At 46.5% G+C, this 23,654-nt stretch overlaps 1 protein-coding gene across 1 annotated transcript; it reads left to right on the forward strand.

Moving 5' to 3' along the window:
• The first annotated feature begins 1,031 nt into the window (after positions 1–1,031).
• VSTM2B (V-set and transmembrane domain containing 2B) lies at positions 1,032–21,465 on the forward strand. The gene is made up of 5 exons (XM_063334460.1): positions 1,032–1,433; positions 2,101–2,285; positions 3,886–3,915; positions 4,908–5,304; positions 20,842–21,465. The coding sequence occupies exons 1-5, from the start codon at positions 1,361–1,363 to the stop codon at positions 20,928–20,930; spliced, it is 774 nt and encodes a 257-aa protein (XP_063190530.1). The 5' UTR covers positions 1,032–1,360; the 3' UTR covers positions 20,931–21,465.
• Positions 21,466–23,654: the final 2,189 nt, after the last annotated feature.

Below are 23,654 nucleotides of genomic sequence, written 5' to 3' on the forward strand. Positions count from 1 at the left end.
CTGGCCAGATGGGGAGTTAGCCGGGAAGCCAGATACTAGCACCCATTTAAAAATTGCTCTGATTTAGTTATTCAAAAAGTGAATGTTTCTAAATAATTTGTTACATAGAAATCTTCAAGTATCTAGCTTTGCATTTTGGTACAGAATGAAACCACTAAAAATATAAAGGAAATGTTCTGCGGATCATAAAGCACACTTCCCATGCCATCCCAGTGATTAAATGAAATTGTGGCTGAATAAAATGGTAACTTTTAATGGAATTTCAGAAAAAAAAAGGCAGATTTTAGATAGGCACCTCAAATTTATTAAAATACAGCTCCCTCACATTACTTACTCCAAAAATCAAACTCTGCTTGTGACTGTAACTCACTGTAATGACTTCACTGGCTTGACATTGGAGTGCTTCTGTGTTTTAATTGGGGCGTTTGCCTGAGAAACAGCTGATCCACACAAACATTTTCTTTTTATGATAGTGTATTCTAAATCAATAGCGGGGTGTGTTTTGGTTTTTTTTCCTTGATGTATTTTAAGAAGTAATAAGCATAGCGAGTTTGGAAGCTTGACAGCAACTGACCCATCATCTCCGGGCACGCACGCCAGGAGGAGCCCCGGCGCAGATCGGGGTGCCAACGGCCGGCCGTCAGCTTATTGCTCTTCGCTCAAATACTTGGTAGTTCCGCCTAGAGCGGCTCCGGGCCTCTGAGAGCAGCGGGAGCCGCACGGGCAGAGCGGCGGGGACCCCGCTTTGCCTAGCGAGCCGGGCGGCGGGAGGCGGGCCGGGCCGGGCCGGGGCGGGCGGAGCCTCCCGCCGAGGGCGGGGCGGGGGCCGGGCCCGCGGGTGCAGCCGCCTCCGGGGCCGCTCGTCGCCCGGGCGGGGAGAGGCGGCTGGGACGTGCCGCCGGTGCAGGGGCAGAGCCCGGGCCGCCGCGGGAACAACGCCGGTTGCTCCCCAGGCGAGGGGAGAGGAGGCTCGTCCGTGCCGCCTCGCTGGACCTTGCTGCGGGCTCCGAGAGCAGACTTGTCAGTGTGATGGGTCTCGGAGGGGAGCCCGGCGTCGCTTCCTCGCTTGCGGACAGCAGGAGCCCCCATTCAGCGCTGGGCAGTTGAATCCCGCTCGCGGCGGAGCAAAGAACCGGGACGAGATTTATTGCTTCATTCCCAGGAACGTCGCTTCCCACCTGCGAGCCAGTTTGAGCCGCCGGCTGTGGATTTTATATTTGCTTCCCCGCAAACCAAGGTTAGTCGGGTGGCTTTGGCTTTTTGGGAAGGAGCCTTGACCCGGCCCCGCTGTGTGCGATGGATTGAGGCGTGCCCGGCTGCGCCCCGAGCCCGGCCCCCGCCCGCAGCCCCCATAGATGAGATGGAAAATCGGGGGCTCTTCTGCACCCTCTGTTACCTGATGTTCAACGCACCTCTGCTGTTCATCGTCACCGGTGAGTAGCAAACTTCTGCCTCTTTCCGCGGTGAGCCGCCGCGCCGGACACACAACTTGCTGGCGAGAGGCGGCGGGGCTGCGGTGCCGGCGGGGCTCGCCGCCCTGTCCGCAGCTGAGCTCTTGCCGCTTCGCTCCCGCCGGCAGTGGCTCCGAGCCCCGTCCTCCCCGCCGCTGTTTCCAGGGGAAGCGTTGACGGCTGGGGGCGGGGAGCGCTGCCCGGGGGGGTGTTTTTGCAGAACAAGGTGGCACTGTTGCGGCCGCAGCTGCCGGCAGCGCGGGCTCGGCGCCTCGTAGCCACGGGCGCGGAGCGGCGCGGAGAGGGGCGCAGCGGGCGCGCAGCCCGGGACAGTCAGTCCCCGCGCCGAATCTGGGGGAGGGGGCGTGGGACACTGATGGCCCTCTGTCCAGCCGAGGGCTTTCTTGGGTTTTTAAGATCCTCTTCAAACTTTCCCTTTCGGTTGGTGGCGGGGACCGGCTCGGCCCTGCCCCAGGCGCGCAGTCTGGATGCTCCGCGTATCCTGCGGTCACCGGACTGCAGGAAACCCGTGTCTCAGTCAGCGCCTAGCCCCTGCGCTGAAACCGCTCCCGTTACACGGAAAAACACTGATCTTGTCTTTTAATCTCTCCCGTTAACCAGCCCTTGTAACTCTGTCTTCCCCTCCCAGCTACCTTTACTGAAGTTCCCAAAGATGTGACTGTTAGGGAGGGAGATGATATTGAGATGCCTTGTGCTTTCCGAGCCAGCGGATCCACCTCATACTCCTTGGAAATCCAGTGGTGGTACTTTAAAGAACCAGCCAGAGAACTTGCACACGAATTAGCCATCAGTGTCCCCGGCAGCAGGAGCAAGGTAATCCAGTGCTGTGGAGATATATCTATTCATCGAGTGCAACACGCTCAGAGAGCGATCAAAATAAACTCGTCAGTCCCAGAGAGGAGAGTGCTTCTTCTAACCAGTGCCAGCGAGTGGTTGGAAGCACCAGCATCCCCAGGCCCTCCCCGGGGCAGAGGAGGACAGGGCATGCACCATGGGGGACTTCACCTCAGGAAAAAATGTCAATGCTTTAAGGATTGTAAATAGAAAATTATAAATGTCCTGCTGCAAAATCAGCAATGAGGGCCCAAGACAGGCAGTCAAAAACAGCTGTACTATGAAGTGGGGACAAGGAAAAACCAGTGGTTCTGTGGGCTGAGCTAAGAATCGTTGTAAAAGGTGGGAGAGCTCGTTGTAATTGCTGTTAAAGACTTGCTCACTGATAGAGCTGATAAAGGCACGAGGGATACACCTCTCTGTTGGTATGTTAAGTACATGTCAATCTGCATATACAAATGCACACAGTTACTTGGGGTGCACGTACACACCTGTGTCTGTATCTAGAGCTCCGCAAGACATTTTCAGGCAGTCGGATGCAGTAATTAAAATGCATGAAGCAGAGTTAAATCTTGCATGTCCTTTCCCCTCCCCCTAGCAAGCCACCTGGTGTGAGGGTAGGCTCTAGTCGAAATTTTTCAGCTGCATTTCCCCAACATAAGCCAGTTCATTCTGCAGCCTCCCCCCCGTGCAAGACAGCTTGCTGGTGCCAAACGAGGGCATACAGGAGTGGGGTAACACAGGATTTCCGGGCCGTGTTGCCCTACTGTGCAGGGCACATCATCCTCTCCGGCCCCTGTGCCGGCAGGGTGCCCCGCGGCAGCCTCCATGCCTGTGCCAGCTCCCCTCTCTGTGGCACGCTTGTTTTCCTGCAGAGCTCAAATAGAGATGCAAAGCATATAGACACTGAGCTAATGTGATGCCGCCTAGCTGGGGAAAGTGTAAGTCAGTTGTCAGACAGGGAAATAAATCGCTTGGATTTAAATGTCTTCTTTAACCTTATTTAAAAACCGTGAGTTGCTTTTACAATAAATGATGACAGAGCATGCCTGGAGAATGATGACTGTCTCCCTGGGAGGTGCATCAATGATATCTGAGGCATCACTTAGGTTTACAGTAGTACAGACAAAAAAAAAAAAACAACAAGTACGAAACCTGCTGAGCGATACCTTCTCCCAGGATGTTTCAGGACCACAGCTCTGCCCTGAGCAGTGCGGGATCCAGCCTGCCCAAGCACATCACCGCTGTGCTAATGCGTCTTCCCCCATGTTTGTCGCTGGCTGTGAGCAGCACGGCATGCAACAAGCATTTCTTTGGCTGCTGTTCGCACCCTTGGTGAAGGCAGCGCTTCTGTGGGCACCACAGGAGCTTTACCAGAACAGTCCCCCCAGCTGAGCACTGGCTTGCTGCCTTCCCCATTGCCTAGGGAACTCCCCCAGCCACACATGGGCTGTGTGAATAGCAAGCGGAGAAAGTTGCATCTGTCCGTGACCTGTCCTTGCACTGGGGTGGGAAGATGAGCATCTTTTTGATGTGCTGGCAGACCTGAGTCTAATCCCCCTTTTTTCTGTTCTTTTAGGTAACAAATAAGGATGCAACCAAAATCAGCGTAAGTGTAGCTTGAGCTGGGTGATGTGCACCCCTCCTCCCATATACGTGGGGTTTCCTGCATGCCCCCCTCGTTTCCTGAACATGAATGCAGCTGGTCCCACTGGCAGCCCCTCTCCTGCAACGCTGCGGGAGGGGTGGCACGTTTCCCCTCCTCGGTGTGTCGTGGCTCTGTCAAAACATTACCATCTGTTGCTGGTTTAGCAGTCACGTCTCATTCCTCGCAAATGGAGAGGAGGTGGTGCTCGCCTTACAGCCCTTCCTTAGCCACGTTTGAAAAGGACCGTGGGACGGATCAGGAGAGAAGTTTGCTTTTTTCCCTGCCCTCTGCAAACCCCGGTCGCCTGTGGCGACCCCCTTCTCCCGCTGTGCTGCAGGAAACGAGCCCCTTTCCCGTCGGTGCAGGCCCGGGATCGCCCCTGCCCCGGCGAGGCGGCCGCCGGCCCCTCTCCGTGGTGCTGAGGCGCGGCTGGGGCCCTTCCCTGCAGCGGCACCGCCGGGCCCGTCCTCGCTCGGGCCGGGCGTCCCTGCCGCGGGCGCGGGGCGGAGACCCCCGGGGTGCCGGCTTCGGGGCGCTTCGTGCGGGCTGGAGACTGCCCGGCACCCGAGGCTGCTGCGGGGCTCCGGGCGGGACCGGGCAGGGGGAGAAGGGAGAGAGTTCCCCCGCCCCAGGCTATGGGCGGGCAGACGGGGCCGTTGGCAGAGCGGTGAGGGATGCGTGGGGATGATGGGGAGCAGGGTCTGATTCTGGATAGCCCCTTGGGATCCCGAAGTGGGGGTGCTGGGCTTAAATGTCCTGTGCTTTGCGGGGGGAATGAGCCCAGGTTCCGTGTTCTGGACAGCAAAAGACACGTACCTGGGGCGAGATCCAGGTCTGCCGGGGCTGCCCCGCGGAGAGCGGGGCCGCTGCTGGGGAAGGGAAGGAAGGGGAGGGAAGGCGGCGGGGCCGGCGGCCGCTGCTGAGGCGGCGCCCGGCGGTGCGCTCTCTTGCAGACGGTCCGCGTCCAGGGCAACGACATCTCGCACCGGCTGCGGCTCTCGGGCGTGCGGCGGCAGGACGAGGGCGTCTACGAGTGCCGCGTGGCGGACTACAGCGACGACGAGACGCAGGAGCACAAGGCCCAGGCGCTGCTGCGCGTCCTCTCCCGCTTCGCGCCGCCCGACGTGCAGGCGGCCGAGGCGGTCTCCCACATCCAGAGCGGCGCGGCCCCACGCCGCCACGGCCCCGCCGCCCGCCCCACGCCGCCGCCCGGCCCCGGCAAGCGCCCGCCGCCGCCGCCCCCGGCCGAGGGGGATGCCTCCACCGCCACCGCCTCGGCGGCCGCCGCTGCCTCCTCGGCCTCGCCGCCGCCCGGGCAGGCCGCCATCCTCCGCCAGCAGCACGGGTCAGGTAGGGCGCGGGGCGGGGGTTGGGGGCGGGCCTCTCCCCTGCCCGACCGTGGCTCCCCGAGTCCCGCTATTCGGTGTAGGGTCGGGTCCCTCGACCCCTTCCGCTATGGGCGGGACTGTCGCTGCGGTGCCAAAGCTAAATGATTGCACCCAAGTCTGTACTTAAATTCTCCCAACAGCCAGGGCTGGTGCGTCGCGCCCTGCCTTGCCAGAAGTTAGCACAGGAGCGTGGGGCTGGGGAGATGGGCCTGAGAGCAAGGTTGGAGGGCCTGTGTCCTTTCGGTAGGTGCTATGGGAGCCCCTGCTTTCAGAGTCCTCCTTGCAGCTTTTGGGGCATGGTGTTTGAAAAAGTAGCTGCAGCTCAAGAGAGCGAAATGCCATGGCTGTTCTGCAGAGAATTTAAATCAGCGAGCGGTTACAGGGGCTGGTCGCCCCGGGCAGGAACAGGGTCCATGCAGAGCAGGGTGCAGGTTCCGAAGGGAAATGTCAATTGCTATGTAATGAGGTCCACATCTGAATTACTGGCAGGGTAAAAATTGGAGATACTGCACTCTTGTAATGGTTTGCAAATGTAAACATTGTGCTAATACCGATTGTCTATCAGTTAATACTGTATTAAGTTATTAATGCCACATTACCATGTTATAGCTAGCTGGAGAAGGCCGTTGTAAACCTTTATTTACATTAATGACAGCAAAGTCTGGGACAAAGAACGCAGTCTTAAATCTGCATTGGGAAAGTGTTTCAAGCCATGTGGTGCTGCTCTGGCTGGGCTTTAGCTCCCCTCTCAGCCACTGTCACTTAGCTAATGTTGAACAAATGTCCCTGCCAAGATATCTGTGGAAGAAGGGAAATAATTTTATGCCACTGACTGTGCAGGGAAAGCCCTGAGCTCCCCTCTCTGCTGAGTCTGTTCTGACGCAAATTCATAATCCTGACATAGGAACGTTCACACTTTTTCCTGATACCTATTCACACTCTCAGGGTGAACGGTTACAAGTTTTGGCTCACAGTAATGGAACTCAGTTTTATATGGGTCACTGTGACCTGCTAGTGCTTTACAGGTGGTGTGTTTTCTCTGGCTACTACCTGTTGCTGCTTTCTGAATAATTTAGCATCTTTCTCATGTAGAAATATGTGTGAAAAGTAGGTTTTATTCCTTATCATTCCTAAGACTAAGCTGTCTGTTCATTGGTGTTTGGTGGAAGACAAAGTGATAATTCCTGAGGTCTAATTACAGGAGTTCGTGGGCATATAAAAAAGTTCAATTTGCTCTTGCTGAATTCACTGACCACAAGAAATTAAACGATCTGTTGTCTTCCGATTGGAAAGATCTGCTTTCCTCCTAAGAGCCTAGGGCTGGTGGTTGTTTTCATGCTTCCTCTTTCCACTACCCCACAGTGAGAATTCTTGCGATGTCTTCTATGCCGACAACAGAAGTTAGGTTTAGGATTCGCAGCACTGTGTGCCCTGCCTGCTGAACCCAGAGTTTACGCGGTGCATAGGAACTAAACACAGGACGACGGCAGTGCAGTGGGCTCAGTTCCATTTCAACAGATGGATGTGAGTGTGCGCCACCAAGAGAGCGTGTCACATATGTCTGTTAGGGCGAGACCCCCTGCTCAGATCATCTAAACTGCTGTCTGTCCTGATTTTTTACATGTCTGTGGTTTAGGGATGTGTCACTGCTGCATCATTTCTAGGCTGGATTAAATTCTGAAAATAAAATAAAAGCATCATGGCCAGCAGCGGAGATAATGGAATGACTTAAATCAGTGAAAAAGGTAGTGGAATGCAGAAAAATATTTTATTGGGATCTCCAGATGGAAGCTGTTGCTAAGAGGGCTACAAAATAGGCTAAACCAAAATTTCCTGCTGTGATATTTCTCCTGTGCACACTGGTGTCTGTGAACAGTGCCACTCCATGGCAGTTTCTCTTCTGGGAGAAAGCTGAAGTCAGTGCAGAGAGCCCAGAACTCCTGTTCTTGTTCAACATACTTATTAATAAGGTATAAACCAGCAGCTGCTTTTGTCTCCATGTGAGGGTGGCAACTTTTGGTATGGTCCTCTAGAAAAAGAATGTCTTTTTCCTCTACTTGAATCAAGACCCCCTGAATAACAGGCTTGTACTTGGTTTACTGTAATCTCCATGCCTCTGGCAGTTTGGAGCTGTGTGTAATTACTTACCAAGGAACCATCAGCCACAGCATGGCTCAGTAGATTAGTAGCTGAAAGATTTGGCCCTCAAAGTACCTGATTCAGGTGCCTCCTGGACCAGAACTGAGACTTGGTACCGTGAGATATCTCCTTGGTTGCTTTTGTGAAGCAGATCGCTGGTTGCCATCCCAGTCCCCATCACCGGTGTATTTTAGAAAGACTGTCTGGGCCAAGCACTTAGTTTGAAGCAGAGAGATACAGCTTGGTGCAGAGACAAGAAATGGATTTAGCTCTTCTAGACATATAGTGTTGCTCCCTACCCAGAATAAAGGCATGTGAGTAACGTGGAAGCCAGTGTGATGTGGACTTGCAGGGATATTGCCCGCTTTTGTGAGGAAACAGAAGACTCGGGTCTCCAGTGCTGGCACTCGGGTTAGATAAGCATTAAACTTTCTTCAAAACGTCTTAAAACAAAATGACGTCCTTGAGCTTCAGAGTTTCCCTTTTGTATGTTAAAGTGGTGTTCTTTAGAGCTATTTTAGGTACAGTAATTATTTTTCTCTGTAAAGAATGCAGTCTCTTTAAAGAAAATACATTTTTTTTCTCTTTTTACCTCTGTAAACTGTAGAAGCCTTGGTTTGAGTCCACCCCCTCAAGGCAGTGGCGTAGCTGGTTTTCCAGACAGTAGGGCCATCAAATCAAACCAAATCTTTGCTCGCGTAGGGTGTATGAGACTGCAGGAACTAACCCCGTGTTGCTGTCTATTTTGAGCTCTGTGACACACACACAGATAAGTACTTGCACCAAATCTGTGTGTAATAATTGAATCATCTAATACACTTACTCTCAAAAGTCTTTAGCATTTGTAAGTCTTTCCATTGTACGTGGGGATATTTCCTCTGTATAAAAGCAGAAATGTCTTCAAACAATGGATTTGCCATCAGTGATTAAGAAACACCCTCTGGAGAGCTGTGCCTAAAAGCTGATGGCATGGCACTAGCCACAGTGTCCTGCACGAGTTGGATTCTAATCCTGTTTTCTTTGCAATAGAAATCTTCCCAATATGTTCAGTGTAGTAAGATAGGGCCTCTATGTGCTTGTATTCCAATAAATGTCATTATAGATCAAATGCTGCTTTCAGATGTGCCTGCAGGGCTCTTGTTGACTTTAGTTGGAGTCCCAGTCATGTGCTGTGGAAAAATGGGATTCTTTACATCTTCTAGTTGAACTAAAACATGAACTTACTGGAATAAATGTGTCTGCTACTGAGATTCTCTAAAGAGCATAGAGTCTCATCTGACAAACCAGGTATAAATAGAAAATCCATAGTTTTGTCCGTGTAATCTGAAATTGCATTTGGTAGAAATTTGTGATCAGCATCATAGTATGTAAGGGAATAAGTCCAATGTAACAGAAAAATTGCCCAATGTGCCAGAAATACTAGCTACTCAAATGGAACTTTATCTGTAATATTTAAACTGCCATATGAAAACTTAGTGCTGTGGTCTTATGAGAGTCAAAAATATTACTGCTTGTCTGCCGGTAAGGTAGACTGAAGTTGAAACTGAGAACAAGTTGCTTAGGCTGCAAGGAGGCAAAGATCATTGCTGGTAAGATCATTGATTTTAATGCTATCAGAGAAAGGGTTGTTGTCCATATGGTTCTAAACGAGAATAATATTTAGCTTTCAGTTTACTTATAAGCAAATGGAATTTTTTGCTTTAGGAAAAAAATCAAGGTGAGCAAGTGAAAGAGTGAATATAGTATTAATGTGTTTGAAAGTGTTCCTAGTTTTTACTGGGTAAGTAGGGGGGATATAGGAGCATGGCTGGGCAAGACACGCAGTGTCTCTGTCCCAGCAAGTCTGTAGTCCAAATGGGTGAGAAGGACAAATGGCAGGAAGAGCAATGACCAACTTTGTTGAGTGTGTGGCAGCTGTGAAATTAAATATGAAAACTTAATTTCAGATCTCTTAAATTTAAGTCTGGTGCCTTAGTCATGAGACCAACTTTGTTCTCTGATAGCTGAAGTAATAACCAAGGATCTTCATACGGACCTTCTGGGAGGCAAATTGGCTGTATTATATCCTACCAAACGGTCTCCAAAACGAGTGCCTGTGTATTGGCTTGGGGGCAATTTTTTCAGACATTGCAGCTTCCAAATTCTCTTTTATTTGTTTGATCTCTAGCCTCAAAGCTCTGAAGTGAAAGCTTTAAATAAAATAAACAAAGATGGGAGTGTGAAACAAGAAACTGTGCTTCATTATGCTTAGAGTGCTCTAGGAAGGACACAGAGAGACTCATGCGTTATGCGGAGATGAAGTGTTCACAGCAAGGAAGAAAATAAGTCTTCACTTCACGCCTATCCCCCTCTGCCCCCCACAGAGCCTTTTATGTCTGAGGCAGAAGAAGTCTGCTTGTGGGCTTGTGGCCTGAGATGGCAAAGCACCCAGGCCCGATTCTGCAGTCTCTGTGCATGTGCAGCTCCCTGTGATGCTCTTGAGAGTGGTACGTGCACACAGTCGAGCTGTGGCAACCTACCTTGAGGCAGGACACCATGTGGGGAGAGTGTTAGATCTCCATTGAGCAGTGGAAAGCAAAAAGTATTTTTTTGCAGCTTAGAGACAGGAAAGTAAATGAGCACACTCTTTTCTTGAGTATAACGAGCTGTGGCTGGTTAGAGGGCCTCTGGAGGGGCTGTGGGTGAGTTTGCATTAATTTTGGGTCTAGGGCTCTCCTGGCTTTGTCAGAATTTTAATGCTAGTTTGAGAAACAGCCCGTCATTTATCTTTGACAGAGGAACACTACACAAAATAGCGAGAAAGTAAAGTCTGTGTATGTTGCTGCTGTTCAGCTTAGGCTCTCTGCCCTTCCAACTCGGTAACGTCTGGGTCTGCTTCACTCCCTCTGTGCTTTTTATAAGGCCATATATGAGCGCACACTCTGTTGTTATTTGTAGTTAAATGCAACCTGGGTCACACCACATTTTCCTTTACATTAAATAAAGTCACAAAACAGAGGCCGTAACTGAATTATCAGGCTGACCTCTTAAATGTCACTGGACAATAAACATGCAAAAAGAATTCTCATTAAATACACATCACTAGCACTTTAATATCTAGGCAAATTAGACTGCTTTGAGGACAAGTGAGGTCAAATATCTTCTTTTGTGTGTGTGTAATATGGATTAATTCTCGAACTGGACAAAAGCATGAACTGCCGTACTGTGTCACCTCATTACCTAGGGCAGAAACAAGCTGTGCCTGGGTGTTTTTGTACTGTGGAAATGCAATTTATTTGAGTAGCCTCCTTTCAGCAGTTCTTGTTAGCTCCCCGGAGGACAGACAAGACTGTACTAACCTGTTCTACTAAAGCCTGCGCGGTGTCCTTGAAGAAATCTGAGTATTATTTGAACTTCTTTAATATCTTCAAGTTATAGACAAAAAATGTTTTTAAAAAATACTACTGAACACAATGAAAGGGGTATTCCATGTCTTTATAATGAATATGGAAGCTGTACCTAAGGTTGGTCTAGATTTCTATATGAGATCGATTAATTAGTGAGTGAAGATTAGAAATTTGTATGAGGGAAGGCTGAGTGCACCCATGTGTCTTTTTTGCATGAACAAACAGCATTTTGGGCAGGAATGTGCATATTCTGCTAGTTCTTTATGTAGGGTTTCAAGAGATAATTTGCAAAATGGAGTCTTAGTTTGCAGTGCCAGGTAACTTAGTCTGTATATTTTATATGAGGCAGATAATTGTTATACGTTTCCCACCTCGGCTACACCGATGCAGCTTTACTGATGTATAAAATAACGCTTGAAGTGCTGTACTTAGCAATCATAGCACAAAGAAACGTCAAGACAGTCTTAACTGGTACTAGTTTTGGGAAGGGTAGTAATGGTGGTGGTCTGTAGTTGGAAAGCAAACATAAAGTAGGATCTGCTGGGAAATGAATCTCACAGTCGTCCTGTGAAGAACGTGTTTCTTCTTTACATAAGAGATCCTGACAGGACTGTGCTGGTAGTAAAAGGGGTTTGTAACAGGTTTTGATTTGGCTTTGCTAAAGCAGCGAGGATGCTGGCAGGTTCACTATTGCTGTTTGCTATGTGTTTTTTAAAATTAGATAATGGCAGAGCAGTCCCATATGTCAATAATAAACAGTTCAAGTAGGTCTGTATTGGAAAAAATGGGGTTGTCAGCAGAATGGTATTATTTGTCACAACAGCGGTTAACAACCGAGTATTTTATATTGCTAGGCTGTTATCAGTTGGGAGGCAATTTTATTAGCTGGAAAGACGAGCAGTTTGGCAGAGCAGCGACTGTGCGCTGTGGAGAAGTCAGTGTGATCGCAGTGTGCAGATCGTTGTGCCACGGCTGGAGAAGGGAGCCGTGCTCATGTAGCTTACGTAGGACGTCAAGAAGTTGCCATAATGTCTGGTCTTACCCCGCACTTGCACAGTTGTGACTAGGAAGCAGAGCATCCTTGTTGTGCGCTAGGAGCGGCTGCTAACCTGAGGCAGAGCACAGTCAGTAAGTCCTTTAATGGACACCGTCGTCTTTGTCGTTTTATTGGTCATGTGTAAAATTCACCAAACCGGTATAATTAGAACTACTTTACTACTTTATAAATTTAAAGTCAGCATTCTAATCTGAATCCCTCTCACGCCAGGGAGCTGGAGATTTTACATGTGAAGAGGGCACTGAGGAATATCCTGTGTCCAGCTTTTTCCAAATAACCCCTTGCTGGCTTGTTCTGTGAAGTTTGGCCTCCCTTAGTTAGCTAAGATGTAGCAAATATCAGTGGAAAGCTTTGGAGGGTCTGCATATTTCCCGCTCACTCCTAAAATGTAACTTTGTTTATAGCAAAAAGGTGTAAATCAAAAAGGTGTGTATTTATGTAAATCACAGGCTCAGGGTTTTTTTCAGGCACATGCTCTCAATACCGCTGTTTTCCTTATGCCATCATGTATTCTGCTAATGTACTTAGCTCTGTTCTTTAAGCACGGACAGGATAGGGTTATTTAAAAAAAAAAATAAATCCTTAGATAATCTGCACTCGGATCTGCTTAACTTCAGTAATTCTGATTGGAATGATAATTACAACTACATTGGCAGTTTGTTCCTAATCCTGATCAAGTCAAAATACTCTAAAAGACAGTGAAGTGGGAACGACAGTGTCTTGTTCTTTACTTCTGAGTTGCAAATACTTACAACTTGTATCACGTACAGAATGTGAAATCTGTGGTTCTGTCCAGCGTGACCTTTATTGCAAATGTTTTCCTAAAGTGTTGACTTACGGAATTGTGTGACCACATCTAGCTCGCCTGCTTTTTGCAATGTGGCTTTTTAGTGCTCCTGCTTATAACGAAAAACTCAAGAATATGGCCCAGACTCCAGAGCTCAGTAACGGAAACCCCACTACCAGTGTTCTTCATTGCCTCCTGAGCTGGGCAGATTGACTTGTGCTTTTTGCTATTTGTGTGTATCAATATGCTGTGGACTTGCTCACATGGTAGGACTGAAGAAGGATGTGTAGGACTGAAGAAGGATGTGTAGGACTGGATGCTCATTTACCACCTGAACTACCACTAATGTAGTTAGTTATTTTTCTATATGTTTTAGTTCAAAATTCATTTTCCACCAAATCACATTACAAATAATTTTGTATCTCTCATTATTCAAGTGTCAAGGAGTGAATTAATGGTGCTTGGTTTTGTTAAGTTAGTTTTAGATCATGGAACTGCAGTAAATTTGGGAAATGGAACAAATCCATAGTTGCATGTTTTGGGTCCCTCTAATAAGATATTTGGTGAGGAGAGATCAGCTCACAGATAGCAAAGCAGAAATCTGTTTATGGGAATGTAGTACCAAGTAGAGACCAGCTGCAGGTCTCAAAAGAGGAAAGTTACAGACTTATTTACATGCAGACCAATAGAAAGTATTTAAGCTTTATAATCTATATAGAATTAATGACTTTTTTAAAGTATTCAGGATACGTTCCTATTCTACATTCACCGTGTCTATAGCAGTGTTTCGTTTTAGAGGTTGTTATAAATTAGTGTTGGTGTTTTCGTGAAGCATGTGCTGATGTTTTCTTGAGGTTTTTCCATAATTTCTCCCCAGAGCGGATGTTTGGAGTGGTTGGGTGGTTCGTTTGGCTGTCTCCAGTTGAGGACAGATCCCAAGAGCAGCCCCTCAAGGGCCCAGCTCCATGTGACTCGGCTCAGCTGCTGCTCTGCTGGGCTTTCGGGGGACACCACCTTCTCTCAGTACAGAGGTTTCCATAGTCAAACAAGGTGACTAGAAGTGGAGTGAGGCTTTCGGTAAGGCTGTTGACCACTCCGCAGGCATTTGGCTACTACAGAAGGCAAGTGGGTGTACTGAGGGAAGATGTACCAACTGTTCCCTTATTGTGTGTCCCTGCTTCTTGTAACTTTAGTGGGAGATGAGTTTTTACTAGCCTATTGACAATGAAACCGCGTATTTTTCTGGTAACCTAAAAAATTGGAATATTTTTGATAAAGGTATTTCTTGCTCTCTACCCAAAACGTACTTCCGTACATTCATCAAACCCACTAGTTCAACCACCCATCTTTCTGTTTATTAGTAGCTGTGTTTAATACAAAAATGTCTTGCCGTGCAGACCTGCAGCAGCTGTCGAACTGGACCGAATCAATTGTCCATGTAATCCTGTAGCTATTTCTAATAAAGTCCTTATGATCTAGGAGAAAAAGGCAAAAGCCTACATAGAGGATAACTGAGCCCTTGACTGACCCGTGTACCATATGCATGTTTGGAAGGGAACAGACCTACCCCACAGACGCTCACACAGATTGACTTCCAGCAAAGCACTGCAGTACTTTAGAAAATCAACATGGCACAAAGAATCTTTTTCTTTTTTTAGCTTTGTATCAGAACCAAACCTTTCTTTCTGCAGCTTTTCCTTGCATGACTATCTCTCCTTACCATCCAGTTTCTTTGTTTTCTAATCTCTCCATAATTATATGATGTACATGACCCATTTTTCATAGAATCTGCTAAACCAGGCGCTTCACAGTGTTCAGGAGTGGCTAGCTGTGTTGTAATTTTCTTTCTGAAAGTGGGGGTTAAGCGTGTGGGTTGAAATGCTCAGGCAGCTTCTCAAGAAAACAAGGTTCCTCTGCTCTCCGTAACAGTGCCGTCATGCCTCAGTATGCTGCCATTCCCATGCCTTCCCAGCTACCCATGCTGTGGTTCACCACTAAAACACCAAAGTCTTCTGCCCTAGATGGGCTTTTTTAGATGAAACATCAAGAACAATCAAAATTAAGAACAGGCTGCTACAAAGAATTGGATTCTTCTCAAATATACGTACTTATTTTTCTACCTATGGTGGAAATTTGCATTGTGCTGCCCTGTACCCAGCCTCTGCAGTTACCGAGCCTTACATTGTACCTCACCTGTATGTTCAGTCACATGAGGTCAGTCCAGCATCGATACAGGTATGGGCACATCAAACACGGTCATTTCAGGAGTGATAAATACTCCAAATGCAAATGCAAATCTTGCTTGAAATACTAAATTAGGATAGGAGTGGCTTTCAGTTACATGTTACAGGGTATTTTGGCAATTCACTTCTAAATACAGGCCTGGACACAGCAGTGGGTATCTTCAGAGAGAAGGCAGACAAACGGTGAAACTCAGGTGTAATTGAGAAGCCCTAGAGTTTTTACAAAACTCTGGCCAGTAAAACTGGTTTCAGTTTCCTGGAGAGTTTGAGGCTATGGTGTGGATAAGGAAACGTGGCATTTGCGAGACGGGTATGGAGGCCGATGCTGATAATTTCACTTAGCTGCGTGAGAAGATTTACTCTTCACTTTAAAAACCGTGATGGCATGGATGAAGGAAGAAAGCGGGATCACTAGCTTATACCTGCATGGTTTTGTAGAAATAAATATATGTGCTGACTTCTATAAGGCATTTTTTTGAGTTGAGTTATGGAAAGGTGTTCCAAAGTTCAGCAAATCATAAATAAAAATATGTAGTGGGTAGAAAACTAATTTTGTCCTTGTGCCTTCTAGGCAGGTTCAGTGGTGAGCAGATCCCATGCAGTTGCTTATAAACATGTGGGAAGTCACCATTGCCAAAATTAGCAACACCAAAAGGCAACTCAAGAGCCATTTCTCGCTGTGCTGAGGCACCATGGTGCACAGCCAGCTGAAAGCCAGGAGCAATCGGGACCCCATCGTTTAGTATTTTTGCATAGATTGCCATAGTACCACATACTTCTTTTAAGAAGAGCACCTCACCTCACATACTGTGCTCTAGGGTTCAGCTGGGAGAGCGTGCTGAAGTCAGCACAGGCTCTGGGTACAATTCTGCACAGCAGAATTAGCACTTGGTGAGGAGGAAGAAGTTTAAGGTACCAGTTACAAGCCTTTAAAAAAACCCCGACAGCAAAAATGCAGTGTGTGGATTGTGCTGTAAGTATTTAAGAGTGGAAGAAGGATATATGCAGCTTATAAGATCATGTCTTAGGCTGTGGAGCAATTCTAATGTGGTGTAGCTTATTATCTCTTCAGTAAGTGTATAGTGACTTTAGTAATGGTGTCTTTTTAATTAAAAACTTCTAAGAGGGTCTAAGATCTGAAGTTTGGTGAATTCCATTCGATTCAGTGGAAGTATTCCAAATGTATGTCGGTGAAAGAGAAACGGTTTTATCCAGGAGGTTATTGCCTGTAATGATCCTTGACCAACAACCCATATAAACCCCTATTTTTTCCATAGATACAAGATAGTAGGAGCAGTTTTTCCAAAAATATGTCTCGAGCAGAGTCTAAAGTTTCTGGACTGAGAGAATAAATCCATCTATATGGTCAGTTTGACCCCTCACCTCTTAATGAAATGCCAGGTTTGAGAGTTTTAATTGAACATTGTTCTGTAAGGAAACAGGCTGAGGCTAACGGGTCACTGCATAAAAGCCAGTTCAGAGGAATATCTCGTGGCACTGCCCGCCAGGGTCCCAGCTCCATCACGAACAGCCAGTCGGATTTTAGGTGTTACGTCATCTTTCAAGGAAAACAGGCTACTGATGTCTTTCAGCTTCTTATTATATGGGCCACTGCATTTTACCAGCACCTCAGAAAGAAAGATCAAGGGACATTTCAGATTCTTTCTAGGAAGAAAAATAGGAAACTGCTGGAAACCATGTTTTTTTGCCATTGGTTAAATATAGCTTGTAAAAGAATCATCCCATTTTTGCCATGTGTGTCACGAGTCACTTGGTTAACTAATGTTTGTTTTCAATTCGATGAACTGTTTTAAGTCAAAATGTGATGAATGCTGGCACAAACTGAATTATTAAGTAGAAAACTACAGTAAAACATTATTATGTTGTAAATCGAGAAGAAGGATGCCCAGAAAACAATTCCCCATATACGCACAGAACAGTTTGTTATTGTTCTGCTTAGTGGTGGACTTTCCCTTTAAGCCATCTGCGTATAAATAATTGAAAAGCAAAATTGTAAATTTATCTAGTGATAAATAAGCTTACAATAACAAAGCATCAAATGAGTATTCAAAACATAAATGAAATTAAATGTTTTCTTCTAAGTGTCTGTAGTTTGTAAGTAACTCTGTACTCCTGATTTGAAGTCTCTGGATAGAAACTCTCTGTTCTCAACTCTGGATTGATGGAATGTCCAGATCAAGAATGTCCATGTCAAGACCACATTCCGTTTGTTTACATCTACAAATGTAGCAATTTATTGAGCAAAAGTCAAGATTTCCACTACTGCAGTAAAAGCAGAATTGAGGACACTAAGTCCAGCTTGTTTATAACAATACTACCTATAATGAAAAGGGTTCTGGTTAACTAAATAGGGAGAAATTACTGGAAATTGTATTTCTGGTCTGCTTATGTTCAGAGGGAGGAGAATTCTGAAGTTCTGTGTATCTGCTTCTACTGCCTGAGGTCTTAGAGCAGAATAACACTGAATTGGCATGAAAAAAAGACACTTGTATGTGGTGTTCAGTAAGAGTAACTACTTTCAAACAGTTTTTTAAAAATGTATTTTATTTAACTGCTGAGATTCTGTTAACAGACTCTGAACTCACGTTCTGCTGCCAAATTAAGAAGTTGGAGAATGTAGGTTAAAAACAGCAGCAATTTCTACAAGAGGAAAAGACAAAAAATTTGGCCTGTTGCATTAATTCACAGTCCTGCGCTGAGATTTAAACTAGTACATAAAGGTAAAAGTGGCATAGGAATGATTTTGGTAGGCCGGCACACGGTTCCTGCATGGAGTTGTGACTAACACCCCTTTCCATTCAAACAATCCTTACCTGGTGTCCTTTGCAGCCCTCCAGTACAATGGTTCTAAGAGCACTCCAGCTACGAGAGCCCATTTCTCCAGGTTGAGTTCCTCAATGTTTCCAGAGGGATTCCCCCCGTACAAAAGCACAGCTTTCTTTTTTGATTAACTGGCAGCAGCATCTCCTCAAACTCGAGTCCTGTTCATCGGAAGAACAAGTTCAGCCCTGGCAGGGAAAAATGGGTTCTCACTACCCTCAGGTTTGAGCATAATAAATACCCAAAGCCAGATCTTCACCGCAGTGGTGGGCAGCTGTGGAATTGGCACAAATTCGGGACCGGTGAGCTGCGTGCAGCTGCCAGAGTATTGGCTGCTGCTGGGCTGCCCTTGCCATCCCCGGGCACAGGGGACGGCGAGAGCACATGGGACCATCCTGGGCTGGCGTTCCTGCAGCTGTGCCTTGTCCCAGGAGTGAGAAGAGCCATCTGACAGCTTGGAAATGGGGATGCACTGACTGGAAGTATCGGGTGCGTTGTGCCCATGACTGCAATCTCTGAATAGGCAGCGTGTCTTCAGGTACCACACAGCATGTCAGGCTCAGAGACGGACAGAAAATGGGGGCTTAACTTCAGCCTTCTTGGGCAGCAAGCTGTTTTCTCTTGCTGGTGTAGGTAGATTTGTTGTTAGGTTTTTAGCCTTGCTAAAACCGTAGGATATAATGTATTTGTGAATTGACTGTATATTTTTAAGGGAACCGTGGGAACTGCTGTAGGAGGGAGGTCCCTGAGGCCAGGGCATGGCTGTCACAGCCCTGTTTGCTCCCAAGCTGGCAGAGGCTGGGAACTCTGGCAGGGCTGGCATCAGCAGGGGCAGGGCTCCCGCTGCCCTCACCCTCTCAGCGCAGGAGGGGGGATTGCTTGTCCCAGGGACAGACCCTCCTTGCACCTGGGACGGTGTCTGGGCAGGGAAGGCAAGGCCGAGCTTGTGAGCTCCTGCGTTGCTGCCTCAGAGCAGCAAGAACCTTTGGGAGTGGTGATTGTCTGTCCCATGTGCCGGCCGGAACCTGAGCTTTGGCAGCTGTTGTGCACTTTCCTGCACGTTTCTAGTGTCTTTTTGCAAGAATTTAATAAGTTACCTGAGTTAATTGTGTTTGTTAATGCTTTTCAGCTTTAAAAAGAAAAAATCCTGTATTCATCTTGATGCCTTGCTGTATGTAGGCAGTCCTTAGCCACATGTTTGCACATGCAAGGATTTAATTAAAACCTTAATAACTAAATAATCTCCGCACAGTCTAGGCATCTATGAGATAGCACTACGGGGACATTTCTTGAGTTCCTCAATTGCACACCACATTACTATGAACTGTTTTTTGATATTGGATAATAATACTCTAGCTTTGCTGCTGAGGTATATATAGATTAGGAGGCAGCCGGAACAGTGAGCCCAAGAGCAGTGGTTTACTCGGGAACTGTTCGAGGTGTTTCCTTTGATCATGCCATGGCTGAGAAAGACTCACATCTCCTAGAGACCAAGACTAAAGTGTTCGCATTAGGGTGCCTGAAGTGACTTTCCTAAATAGAAGTGGCCTGATTCCTTTCCCAGAGATACTGAACATGAAAAAATGGTTTTTTTAAAGCCTTCACGCTTTGCAAAGTGGCTCTGACAGTCACTTTTCTGGGTGGCTGTCAGTATTTTGGGCGTTGATTACTCCTGTATGTAGGGTGCTCAGCACAGATGCAGCCCCTCCCCAGGTGCCTCTGTGCACTCCAGCTGCAGGGCAAAGCTCCAGATGGGCTCCTGCTTTTGCCCGCAGCCCTGTATTGTCATGTTACAGTGGTGGTTGGTGACAACTGCACACACTACTCCATGTCATGGCTTTGGAAAGCTGTCACCCATTGGCACTTGGGACGCAAACAGCTGGTGCTGTGGACCAGTCCTTGTTTGCCTGGGCTCAGCAGGGACTTGGGGAGTGAGGGGTGGTAATCTCTTGTCCCACAGCAATGCTGTAGGCTGCACCGGGACGGCAGAACTTCTCCATAGGAAGGGGCTACTCCCACCTTTGCCCGGCAGCAGCGCTGTGACTGGTTTCAGAGATGGGGCAGTCCCAGTGCCCCACGCCGTGCCTGCGTGTCCCGCTTTCCTGGCAGAACGTGGCCAATGGACCTCGGCCCCACGGTTCAGCCCTTCCACACAAGGGAGAGGGGCCAGACCATGGTGGCACACAGTAAATTGTGCTCTTTTTGGCGCAGGTAACTAGAAAATAAAAAAACTGAAGAAGTATCTTAGTGTAAGTGGATACGAGGCAGGAACAGGCTTGTTAGCTGCAATATGGACATGGATGCCACTTCTCGCTGAGAGCAAAGGCATCAGTGTCTGCCCCTGCCCAGGGAGCTGCGTCCTCCCTCTACAGCCGTGAGGGCACAGGCACCCGCTTTCCTCTGATGGCTCATACATAACTACCCCTGCAGCCCTACGTCGTGCCGCACAAGCTTACCTCGTAGAAGTGGGAGCAGTCTTGCCATCCCTGCGTTTGGATGAAATGACTGTAACAGATGTGTTCCACATCAGACCTCTGTTTTTCTACAGCTCCTGTGCACATTTTTAATTTAAAATTCTGCTCTTTCCTATAAAAGGTAAAGAAGATGTCAAGGTCTTGCTGTTCCCATTCCAAATGAAATGGGTTCATGTCCTGTTAATCAAGGAGTACAGCCACAGCATTTGTCATTTCCCTTTAAAGTAATGGGTGGTTGATACCTGTCATTTCTCAAGAAACTATAAACCAGATTAAGGTGTATTTATAGAAATCTCAATTGCTGGTAACTTGGCTGAAGCCAAGTTTAGGCATACCATTAGTAATGCATAATGAAATGACCTAAGTGGAGTTAGATTTGGGAGGGGGAAGAGAAAGCTATTTGAGTTGGATAGCTTGAGGATGCTGTTTTACTATTAAAATTAAGCTTCTGACCCCTGGCTCTGAAGTGATAAAAATAAATCTTCCTATATTTCTCTTCTGCATTTAATCTTCTATATTGGAAAAGATAAAGAATAAAATCTCCTTCTCTCCCTTGTCTCTTCCTTTTCTAGGTACAGGACCTATTTATGCTACAGACCCACTCCTATATATGTTCCTGTTAATACTGCATAAGCTTGTACATTTATTAGTAAACCACTGACGGACTACTTCCTCCACTCCTCAGCGAAACAAAAGGGAACCTATTTAAAAACAGAACAAACCCCTGACAAAAAAAATACCTACAGTTTTAAAGATGGACAGAAAGAGACTGAAAGAAGCATGATAAATTCTACATGAGGGGAAAAACGTATTTTTGGGGATGCCACTGAAAGTAAACCACATAGAATAATGCATCTAGTTTCCAGACTCTATGGTGTAAAGCCCTGCTCTGCGCATGGCACTTATGGTTTCTCTATTTTAATGTAATATTTTTTCTTTTCTAAACCTTTCCTCTGACTCTTCATTTTGCACGAACTGTTGAGCAGTTATCTTTATGAAATATGTAAAGATGTTGGGTCAAAGCCCTTCCTAAGAAAGGAAATATTTTTAGTAGATTATTGTGTTTAGGTTTTTGGGATTTCCTTTTTTCTTTTTTAATTAAATTATTTCTTTTGGAGACATTTTAATTAAAAAGGTACATCTTACCATAATTAATATTCACTGTCAATAATATTTATTTTTAAATGAAGATTGGAAACAAGGTAAGACATTTGTTTATAAACTGTATTGTATATTGCTGAATAACAGTTGAATAAAAAGATTTTGAAATAAAGTTTTTACAGATGTGCGTGCCTTTGCCTGTGTCCTGAAGCTTCCTGCGAAGGCTTCGTGGCTGTGTCTGTTCCCTGCCTCGTCACAGCACAGAGAATCGAGGAAAGGTGCATCACAAACCAAATAAAATTGAAATCGGTTATTTATTACACACCCCCGTGTATTGGCAAACCCCACCACGGAATGTGCTGACAGCGAGTCACAAGCTCTAGCTGCATTTTCCTGAGGTGACACCAGTTATCCCTGGGCAGTTAATGCAAGACCTAGTCACAGGGACAGTGTGACAGTGTGGAGCATTCAAGGTAGGTTGGTTTGGTTTTCTCCAGCCTCTTTGCAAAAAGATGAATCAACCAGTGGAAAATAAAAATGCATCAACCTGGAATGTTGTAGTCCCCAGACCTGGTTCCAATATTTGTTTAAAATATATTCCGATTTTTAAGATTACATAATTGTGTCACTTGTCTTACCAAGTGAACTTTCCTCTAATGAAGCAAAAGGCTTTTTTACAGTAAATACAGCAGTTATTTTTCTGTTCCAAAATTCCTTGGTTTTAAGTGAGATAATAGGATGACTTGGTAAAGAAACACGACCTTTTTTAGCTGAATTTAGTGAAGTACTTTGAAATTTCCTGTGTCTGACTGTGACTCTTATCCTTTCAGTTGTGTAGCATTTTAGAAAGCGCCTTAATTGTGGAAAGGGTAAAGTGCCAGCTACAGCGCCAGCAGGACAGCAGCTGTGGAGCAAAAGCAGGACGTGCCGTTGCCTCACCGCGAACCTGAGTCCTCTTCTAGAAGGAGGGTAGGAAGGGATTTTTCGGTTTCTCCAGTGGTCAGAATTTGCTTTTTCTATGGCTGCCAGTAATAGGGAGGGATCTGTGCTGCTCGCATCTCACTAGGCGTGAGACCAGAACAGATCTGTGGGTCATACGTGCTACTGCATTGTGGTGATGAAAGTTCTCTTGTACTGGGGTAAACTCACCGTGGGGAGCCAAAGGTGATGAAATCTTTGTAAGAATGTTCATCCCCTTAATGCCAGCTGTAGTATCCTGTGGACTGAGGAATAATCCGTAATCATCCCACAAAAAGCAGAACTGCTCTTTGTAAGGACGCGGGGGAGGTGGTTGTTGCAAGCCTGGAAGCGCATCAGCGTGTGAGACACTGAAGAGCAGGATCCTTGGCTTCCATATGTGCACGAGAGGGCAAATCTTTTATAACCTGAAAGGGAAAGACAGGTGGAAAAAAATATTTGAATGTTGGACCATGCCTAAATTAATAGCAGCATTCCTGTCTGGGAACTTGTTCAAGGACAGTTGTTCAATGCAGAGGTATGTGTGGAGCCTGTAATGTCACAAGAGCTCTAAGCCTTTGAGTAATGGCTGGTCATGAAAGTGAAACCTGCCCGGGTTTGAACTGTGGGTCCTCTGGTGCGCACACCATCACTGCTGCTTTTTGTGCAGGGCAGGGGATATTTCTCAGTGACTCGTCTTCCTTCTAAGGGAGAGAATCAAAACAATTTTTTCCACAAGAGGAAGAAGCAAATCTGCCTAAATTTATCTAAATAAATAGCTGACACTTGAAGCAGTGGACCGTGTCTATCTAGGAGTAGTTATGCGTCCAGTTCAACTTCAGCCATACCTCAGCATGGTCTCTTAGTAAATAGATCATATTCTTTGCTCTGATACTTTTGCTTCATCGTTTATGTGTCTTGAATTGCGTACTGTGTGGTTTGCAGAAAACATGGGAGGAAAATATATCATCTCGTGTTTGTCCTTCCCTTTGTATTGTAGCCTGTTACCTGCACAGCAACTGGAAGTTTTGTGTGCAGTGGCAGGAGTAGAATTATCAAGGTCTTTCAGACTTTAATGACATTAAAGGTGAAAAAATATTAAATCTGCAACTAAAAATAACTTTTTTTATCCTTTCTGAGATCAGAATTAAGTGTGCCACAGTAGGAATAACAATTATTATATTCCAATTCTCTATAATACCTCAGAACTACTAAACAATAACCTGAGGATTTGATGAAAAATCTCCTCTAACAGGAGCAGTAGGCATCTTTTCTTTCCCGTGAAGACCTGCCCACATGCAGAGATAACTTGCTCCCAGCACACAGG

The sequence above is a fragment of the Chroicocephalus ridibundus genome, chromosome 4 (assembly GCF_963924245.1).
Source record: "Chroicocephalus ridibundus chromosome 4, bChrRid1.1, whole genome shotgun sequence".
Lineage (NCBI taxonomy): Eukaryota > Metazoa > Chordata > Aves > Charadriiformes > Laridae > Chroicocephalus > Chroicocephalus ridibundus.